Below are 10,343 nucleotides of genomic sequence, written 5' to 3' on the forward strand. Positions count from 1 at the left end.
TCTCTCTCTCTCTCTTCCTCCCTCCCTCCCTCCCTCCCTCCCTTCCTCCCTCTCTCTCTCTGTCCCTCTCTGGTCAAATTTAAATAAATAAATTAAATAATTTTTTTGAAAAAAAATTTAAAACCAAATGATTGAATTAAGATGTATATACATAGTCCTGTATAAAGATAAGTAAGATTGTGGACGGAGGGAGAAAGATAAACTGAACTATTTATCCTTAAAACCTTTGCTTAATAATACATAGGAATGGGGCACAGCACGTTGCATAATGGTTATATGGCTGGACTCCCACGTTGTCAACTATGGTTTGAGACCCAGACCCAGTGGCTTTAAACTCACCCCGGGCACATGTGCATGCATGCCCCAAATAATAATAACAACAATAATAATAATACATAGGAATGAATTCAACAGGAAGATACAAGATCCCTTCTTCATTCTCCTTTCAGGATTTTGTACACACACACAAACACACACACACACACACGCACGTGCCCAGCTTGCTTTTTTCAAGCCACCAGCTCCTGAACTCAAAACTATGTAGTCACCCATGTGAGATCCAGCTGCCTTAACCTCTATGCCACCTGCTGGCCCCATGTTGGGATCTTTTTAATTAAAAAGTAGAGAAAAGACAAACCTTATTATATGAGTTTTGAAATTATCTAAAAGGGAAATACAAATTTTAGCATTGTCCTAATCAGAAATAGTGGCATCAGAAAATACACCCAGATATTGGAAGAAACGAGTGTTTGTTAGTTTTAAAATTTGTAATACCTCTTTTTTATCTGACTTATGGTAAGTACATGTAACTTCTTTCAAAAAAGAAAAATAGCTAAGTGCAGAGTTTAACTTTAGTTTTGTGAATAATTGGTAATAAGATATAGCAATTTTTTAATAATTGTGTTCTTTTTTAGTGTATTGTTATTGTAACACTACTCATACATACTCATGTTTTTTGTTTTACCTTAGCAATGTCTGACCGTCAAGAGAGTGCTCTTATAGAGCTAATGGTTTGTACGATTCGTCAAGCTGCTGAGGCACATCCTCCAGTGGGAAGGGGCACTGGCAAGAGAGTAAGTTACATTAGGGGAAAATCTACAAAAGGTTTTATATTGTAATTAACTATCTTAAATATTTGGACATTTTACTGCTATTTGTATCCCAAAAGAGCATGAAATTTTTTAAGTGATACATACTATATTCCTTTATATCCTGTCTATTATACTTAGGTTCCAAAAATAGATTCTTTATCCATAGGTGCTCCCATATCATCTGTACCTGTTTCTATTACGTACTTATGTAGTGCATTAAAAATTTCATGTATGTATCTCCTAAAAGCACAGAAAGACTCTGGAGACAAACTGCCTAATTTGTAAACTCTTCTATTTAGCAGTGATGCAATCTTTGGATAAGTAAATATTTTGTGTATGTGCCTTAGTTTCCTTATACGGGACTAATAATGCACGTATTATTTGTATTCACATGCATTCAAGCCAAGTCATAGTGACATAGGCAGTACAGACTGCTGTGCAGCACTGAATGATATGGGAAGACTCAGGTTGAATTCTGGGTCAGCCTGAACATAATCAAGTGCACTCATGGTCCTGAATGGCTGGACCAGTAGGGAGGATCAAAGCATGATGAGAGTCTATTGGAGTGTGTGTCTTATCTGTCTCTATCTCTTTCTCTCTAGAAATAATTTTTTTTTAATTTTTATGAAAAAGATGAAATAATTACACCCCACAAGCTTACCATTGAGATTGTAGTTTTATCAGAGTGGCACAGGAAAGAAAAATGTAAAAAACAATAGTTTTGCTGTCTATGAGAAAGAATGTAATAGGGACAAATGCTACAAGTCAACAGTTTTAACTAGAAGTGACTAACTTGTTAGAAACACACAGCAAAAACCTAGTTTTGATAATCCAAGTTTATTGTCTCAGTTGCTAAGAGAGTGTGGATCACCCAATAATTGAACTGAAAAATTCTGGAAATAGAAAACCATAAAAAGATTAGATAATCTCTCTATTCCTTGCTAACTGAGAAACCTTAGAGAACCTAATGGATAATAAAAGTCAAGCCAAACCATGAGAACTGGCTCTTGTATATGCTGTGATCAACCACTGGTCATTTCTCAATAGAGGAGAGGTCTTACTGATTTGAGATATTTGCACACAACCTCTGCCCAAATCATTGGGCACTAATATATTTATTTTTTAAAATTATTTCTTTACTTAATTTTCTTGGTTATTATTATTATTTTTTAATTTGACCAAAGAGACAGAGAGGGAGCAAGAGAAGGGGAAAGTGAGAAAGCAAGCCGCCAGATTCAGGACTAGAATCACCGTCAGCCATGTAGGAGTCCAACACCTTAACCACCACACTACCTGCTGGCCCCAGGCACTAATCTATTTAAACATAATTCTAAGAACACGGGCCAGAAAACAAAGTAAGAATAAAAATGTTGAGCAAAGATGGAAGCTACACACCATTGGGGTAAAGAAATTACATAGTTTACATTAAGATTTCTTCTATGTTGTTTTGTTTTTTTAAATTTTGCCAGAGGTTGCATGTGCTCACCAGAGAGAAACAGGGGAAGAAAATACTTCCCAAGGGGGCATTGTCATCCCACAGTCCCTTTTCTTCCATCTCTACCCTGTTAGGATTTAGAGCACACATGTACCCAGTGTGTTTGCAAACCACCAGGGCCAGGCTTTGAAACGTGATCACCTATATAGGCTCCAGCTTCCTTGACCACCAGACCATGGAGCCAATTTTAAAGGTTTCTTGAAAAATACATTTTTTAAAAGAAAAAAAATATAGTTACCATATCCATAAATGACTACTTTTCAAGAAAATTATAGTCATACAAAGAACTAGTAAAATATGACCATACTCAAGGATAGAAGCAGACCGTAGAAATAGCTACTGGGTCTAATCCCATAGCACAGCAGTTAAGTGGTGTGCATAGAAAGCCAAACCCCATATGGCCTGCATGGCTCAAATCCCAGCCCCAGTAGTTTGAAAAATACCAGGCACACTTGCATGAGTGCCTGAAATCCTGACAGGATGGAGAAATGGAGGAAAAAGGATTGGAGCATGACCATGTTCTATTTGGGGGGGAGAGGGAATATTCTGTCTCTGTCTCTTTTTCTCCCCCTCTCTCTTTCTGCAGCAAGCACATGTGCTCAATAGTTATAAAAAAAGAACAAGCATCTAGACTTCAGAGCCTTTTTCATAAATATATCCAAAGAATTACAGGAAGATACAAAAACAAGAAAAAGAGAAATTCAGTAATGAAAAACCAAATGGAAATTTTCCATTGACAAGTACAGTGCAGACTTTTTAAATTCACTAGATGGAGTCTAGCAAATTTGAGATGACAGAAGAAATGACAAGTATGAAAATCAGTAGAATCACCCATTCTAAAGACCAGAGAAGAAAAAAGGTTAAAGTAAAATTAACAGAGTCTGAGAAATATGTGGAACACCATCAAGTACACCAAAATATATTTACCTGAAGTTTCAAAAAGAGGCTGGAAAAATATCTGAAAAAATATGACAGAAAAGCTTCCTTTTTTTTTTTTTTTTTTTTTGTGCTCGCCAGAAAGAGAGAGACATAGAAAGTGAGAAATCACCCTCCGGGGGGGATGGCCACGCCGTAATCCCTTCTCCATTCTTCTCTTCGGGATCCTGGGCACACATGCACACGTCCCTGGCGTGAGTTTAAGCCACCAGGTCCAGGACTCGAACCATGGTCAACTACATGGGAGTTCAGTGACATAGCCATTACACTAATTGCTGATCCCAGAAAGCTTCCCAAATTTAATGAAAGCCATTAGTTTTCAAATCCACAGAGATTCACATTGGGGTTGTTCGCATGGGATCCAGCTTTTCCAACTACTTGCCACAAACTATTTGATGTTCCCTTGTAAGTGCTTTAACGGTTAGAATTGGAGGTTTAAAATATCTTTCTCAAACTGAGAACAACTATACAAGAAAAATAAAGCATTTCTTCTGATTTTTAAATTTTTTTTAGAGGTTTTTGCTATAGGGCGCGTGCGCTCGCCAGACAGACAGAAACAGAGAGACAGAAAGCGAGAAATCACCCCCCCAGGGGGGGATGGTCACACAATCCCTTCTCCTCCACTCTCCTCTTGGGATCTTGGGCACGCACGCACACGCACCTGGCGTGAGTTTTAAGCCATCGGGTCCAGGACGCAAACCACAGTCGACTATGTGGGAGTCCAGCGACATAGCCATTACACTAACTGCTGGTTCCCTGATTTTTTAATTTCATGTCAGTTTTGGTTTTGGGATTTTTTTTTAGAGGTTTTTGCCTTAGGGCACATGCCTTCACTGGGTGGCAGGGAGGAAGACAGAGACAGTGAGAAGGAAAGTGAGAAATCACCCCCAGAGGAGATGGCCATAAGCTCTTCTCCTCCTGGAATCTTAAGCATGCACGAACATACGCCCAGTGTGAGTTTCAAGCCACCAGGTCCAGGACTTGAACTGTGTCACCCATGTGGCAGTCTAGCAACGTAATCACTACACCATCTGCTGACCTTCTCATGTCAGTTTTTAATTTGTCTCTCTCCATCATGAATTTTCTCTAGCTTAAAAGATAGTGCAGAAGGCTTGATCACATCAGGTTACAGATTTTTGGCAAGCATAATTTTTTATACCTCATGTTATATCAGAAAGGTACATAATGGAGCCAGCAGGTAGCCTGGTTTTTAAGATGCTGGATCCCACAAGGCTGATTGTGAAGTTTGAGTCCAGGACACATGTATAAGCCCAACATCCTGAGAGGATAATGGAGGAGAAGGAATTGCAGCATAGCCATCTCCTCTGAGGAGTGATTTCTCACTTTTCTCTCTCTGTATCTCTCAAGTAAGTGCATGTGCTCTATGGCAAAACTTTTATAAAATAAGGAAGAAGAAAAGTACATAATGTTCTGTTTTACTTTATAAGTGACGACAAAGATTTCTTCAGGGTAATCAAATAATTAGTGATGGAAATTTTTTTCAATAGAAGCATAATTGGTAATAAAAGAAGAATGATAGAATTAAAATACTATTATTTTGTCGCTCCAGTTAAATAATGAATCTAGACAGTAGTCATTAGTAGCCTGTAATCAGGTGAAAAGCAAATGGGAATTTCGTAATAGATAGGCCACCTGAACCCACTTATTGAGCTTAACACCACTGAAAGTCAGAATGTAACCTTTAAAATATTCTATAGGGTTTATTTCTGGGAGGCCTACTCTGTTCCATTGATCGTCATGTCTGTTTTTGTGCCAGTATCATGCTGTTTTGATTATCACAGCTTTGTAATATATTTTGGGATCAGGGAGTGAGATGCCATCCACTACACTCTTGCGCAGGATGGCTTTGGGAATATGGGATCTTTTATGATTCCAGACAAATTCTGTTATTGTCTTTTCTAGATCTGTGAAGAATGTCTCATAATTTTATAGGGATTGCATTAGATATGTAGATTAACATGTGTAGAATTGCCATTTTGATTATATTTATTCTGCCACTGTGGAGAACAATATGGAGGTTCCTCAAAGACCTTCAAATAGAACTACCATATGATCCAGCAATTCCACTCCTGGATATCTACCCAAAGGACAAGAGAACGCTCAGTCAGAAAAGCGCTTGCACAGCTATATTTATTGCAGCATTATTCCGGATTGCTAAGACATGGAAACAACCCAGATGTCCACAAATAGATGAAAAAGTGTGGCACATATACTGAATACTGTTCATCTATAAAAACCAACAAGGCCCTGAAATTTGATAGAAAGTGGACGAATATGGAAGAGTGAAGCAAGTCACACTATGGAAGAAAGGCATTGTATGCCTCCACTTAACATATACCAACTGTCCACATTCTATGGTAGAGACTGAAAGTCTAGAGTACATAAAAGCATTAAAAATTGTTATGGACATTAGAGACAAAGTGGAAAGAGAGTGTGGGAGGGGAAGAGAATAGGAAAGGAAATTTGGGGGAAAAATAGAGAGGTAAGACATTTGTGAAACACAGATATGGTTTATTATCTGTTGATGAGGATGTGTATAGTATTCACAACTGGGCTGGACTGAAATATCATGCTGGGTAAAGTCTATAATCTAAATGATGTATAGCAATTGAATGTATAAATAATAAATAGTTTATAGGGTACAGGTCATAAGTAGGGAGGAAATGGGTGAGATTTCAATGCAATCAAGTTTCTTGAGCTAACTATCAATTTTCAAGAAAATAGGATAAAAGAGTGTGCTGAATGACACTACATCATCTCAGTTTGCCAAATTCAGATTGTGGAAAAGGAATAACTATTAGAAATTAAAGAAACTGAAGAGGACATACTAGTCAACTGTAATTTATTTTTATTCTTCTTTGAACAAAGTATAAAAAGAATTGTTCAGGGAATTAGCTGGTGGCAGTAACACAGCATTCTTTGATGCTGGAGTGACATGGAAAGGTCCCAGTTTCACATTTCATAGTCATGCTTGTGATTTGGGATAGGCAGGCATGAAGACCCTGTTAAGCCCCCTCCACCCCCTCTTAGGAGAAATAAACTTTACCAAAATATCAGTGTGAAAACTATGGATTTTATGTGAAATTATGTTAAGTGATTGTTTAATTTTGTTGGAGATGCCTTTATTTTTAAATCCTTATCTGTTGGAAATATTTAAGGGTAAAATTGTATGTAAGGATTTGTCATAAAATGAAAAAAAAAGGGGGGGAGGGAATTGATGAAAGAAGAGTAACAGAATAGGGCCAACCCATGACCTCATTGTTAAGGGAACTGGATCCCACATGTCCGACCCTGTGGTTCATCCTGGACCCAGCAACTTAAAAAGCACACCAGGCATGTGTACATCTGTGTCCCAAATCCCAAAAGGATGGAGGAGAAAGGATTCCAGCATGACCATGCCCCATGGGAGGTGATTTCTCCCTCTCTCTTAGTCTCTCACCCGGGCAAGCATGCATGCCCTCAGGCAAATTAACAAAAAAGAATGATCTAATATAAATGGTTGTTACTCTGCTTTTGAGAATTATTGCTATTTTCTGTAATATAAATCTTTTTAAAATACATTGTCCCAACTTTTACTAGTAATAACCCCTTTAAGTTTAGGTTTCTTACCCTTTTCATATTTTACCATTTTTTTGAGCACTTGTTTTCTTTCAGAACAAGGTGCCAAAAGTTAACTTTTCACCTTTACTGTTTGAGTTATCTATTGCTGTGTATCAGATCTATCAAGAATTTAGAGGCCATCATTATCTCATACAGTTTCTGTGGGTCAGAAATTCTGGATGGGCTTAACTGTTCTTTTGGCTTCATGTCTCTTAGAGTTTCAGCCAACATTTTAGCTAGGATTTTAACATCTGAAGACTTGACTGGGACTGCAGAATCTACAACAGTTCACTCATATGACTGCCAAGGTAGCAGTAGGACATTTTAGGGCCTCTCCACTAAACCTCTCTGTAGGACTTTTAGAATGTTCTCACGACATGACTGCTGGCCTCTCAGAATGAATGATCTGAAAGTAAGGCAGATGTGGCTATGTCTTCTATGACCTACTCTCAAAAATCACACAATATCATTTTCACAATACCTATTGGTTATACACTTCAGTCTTATCCATTGTGGGAAGAGAGTTTTACAAGGTCATAAGTATGAGGAAGTAGGGATTGGGGATGTCATCTTGAAGTCTAGATGCCATACTACAACACAGGAATCTGCCATTTCTACAAGAAGCCATTGTTCCTATAATAAAGAAGGGTATTTAAAGATCAAAATCATGGCACCAAGAATACTTTTTGCTATTTGGCTATCATTTATGGTAGGCTCAGCTAGTAGATAGAGCTAAGAAATATATATATTTAAGCATATATTTATATTGATATTTCTGACTTAAATTTGGCCAATCAGGGTTTGTACCTCTGATTTAATAAGTGTTTTCTTCCACTTTTATTTTTTTGAAATAGGTAAAATATTTATATATACGTAGTTAAAAAGTCACAACCAGGGGACCTACTGACGGGCTTTTGAATTGTCGCTAGTCCTTTTCTACTAGAAGAAATGTATAGTGAATAATCTTACTTACAGGTTATTTTGTATTTGCACCACATGTGTTGGTATGAAATTTCTAGGTCAAAGGGAAACTATGTATACAATTTTGTTATGCACTAGCCAATTCTTCCTTCATAAGTGTCACAGCATTTTTTGCTATCCCATCAGAAGGGACTCATGAGGACTGCATGAGTTCATGTATATAGAGTGCCTGAAATCATGATCATTCGACCAAAAATACCCATTTCTCTGAAATTAATATCCTCAGACTTTTTATAAGTTATCAAATGAATTTCAAGACATCTCAATATCCTGAATATATTCCTAGACGTGTATTCTGTTTTATATAGTCCCTTTAATTGCTTTATGCAGAACCTGAGTAACTGGTAAATCATGCCAAAGTGATTATTTTTTATGCTTAAGAGGATGAACAACAATTAGATAGGAAGTGCTATTCTTTAAAAATATTTATTTATTTATTGTGATTATTGAATAACCAGTTCCAGGGCTTGAACTGTGGTCAGCCATGTGGGAGTCCAGCATCTCAATCACCACACCACCTACTGACCCCAGTGCTATTACTTCTTTCACATATTCATTTTTTTTTTTTTAAGAGAGAGTTTTGCTATAAGGGCACATGTGTTCACCAGAGGGACAGAGAGAGAGAGAAAGTGTGAAATCATCCCCATGGGAGATGGCCATACCAAATCTCTTCTCTCAGGATTTTGGGCATGCATGCACACGCTCCCAGCATGAGTTTCAAGCCTCTGGGTCCAGGACTCGAACCACCATCAGCCTTGTGGGAGTTCAGCATCTCAACCACTACACAACTGGCTGGCCCCTTTCACATATTCTTAAACTTTAGGATTCACCTTAATAAAGTGATTATTTATATTGGAATATTTCTATTGTATAAAATTATTCAATTTTATGATGTATGTTTTCAAGATAATAAAATGCAGAATACTTTGGGGAAATGATTACCTTAAACTGAGCTTACTTTAAAATTTTTAATTTGGGGGGTATTTTTTGGCGTAGAAGATGAGTATACTCATCAGAGAGAAGGAGATAAGAAAGCACTCCCCATGAGGAATAGTCACCTTGCAGTCTCTTCTCCATCTTGCCCTTTTTTTTTTTTTTTTTTTGGACATGCATGCACACACATACATGCATCCAGTATGTTTCTTAAACTGCCAGGTCGAAGATTCAAACCATGTAGTCAGCTATGTGGGATCCAGCTGCCTTAATCACCAGGCAATAGAACCCACTTTATATTGGGTCATCGGGGACCAGCAGATTGCATAATGCCTACATCGCTTGACTCCCATGTATTTGACCATGGTTCAAGTACCGGACCTGGTGGCTTAAACTCACACCAAGTACATGCACGTGCGTGCCCAAGATCCTGAGAAGAGAATGGAGGAGAAAGGATTGCAGCATTTTTCACTTTCTGTCTCTCTCCAGCGAGCACACGCGCCCTATAGCAGAAACCTCTCCATAAATAAATAAGGTTACTGGGAAAGTCATTTTTGCATAGAAAAATATGTCTTGACTTTCCCAGTGGCCTCATTTTATTTTTGAAATCACTTATTCTTTAACAACTTAAATATAGGCTAAAATGATCAGTATTATCAGCATTAAATTTGTTCCATGACCACAGGGTATCCTTCTCTTTCTTGATTGCTGCCTAACAGGTTTATCAACTTTATTACAAGGAGGCTCAAATGTAAATGAACTCAGAGATACTGTTAGTATATGCTTTAAGAATAAATGAAAATCAATGAGCTCTGTAGCTAGTGGTTAAGGGAACTGGATCCCACCTGGCTGAACAGTTAAAATCCTGGCCCTAGCAGGGGACCAGTGTGTTGAAAAACACTCAAAATGCACGCCCCAAATACCAACAGTCTAGGGAAATGGAAATTGGAGAACCTATTATAGCGCGATCATGTACGAAAGAAAGAAATGGGGTTTCCTTCTCCCTGTTTCTCTCTCTCTCTCTCTCTTTCTCTCTCTCTCTCTCTCTCTGGCAAAGCAGTGTAAAAAAAAAAAAGTTAACATTTTGTTAGCTTCTGGTGGTACTAAAAAATTGTTACTTTAAAAAATTTGTGTGGGGACCAGCAGGTTGCATAGTGGTTAAGGCGCTGGACACTCCCACATGGCCGACCACAGCTCAAGTCCTGGACCCTGTTAGCTTGCTTGCTTTCTCTCTCTCTCTCTCTCTCTCTCTCTCTCTCTCTCTCTCTCTTCTCACTTTGTAGAGA

General features: G+C 38.0%; 1 protein-coding gene across 1 annotated transcript in view; it reads left to right on the plus strand.

The window, feature by feature from the left end:
* The window catches only part of STAG1 (STAG1 cohesin complex component), a 314,569-nt gene that overhangs the window by 209,121 nt on the left and 95,105 nt on the right, over nt 1–10,343 (plus strand). Inside the window, 1 exon segment of the mRNA XM_027769480.1 lies at nt 970–1,073. Within this exon segment, the coding sequence (XP_027625281.1) occupies nt 970–1,073 (104 nt within the window).

Source organism: Tupaia chinensis, unplaced genomic scaffold (assembly GCF_000334495.1).
Source record: "Tupaia chinensis unplaced genomic scaffold, TupChi_1.0 Scaffold149831_1, whole genome shotgun sequence".
Classification (NCBI taxonomy): domain Eukaryota; kingdom Metazoa; phylum Chordata; class Mammalia; order Scandentia; family Tupaiidae; genus Tupaia; species Tupaia belangeri.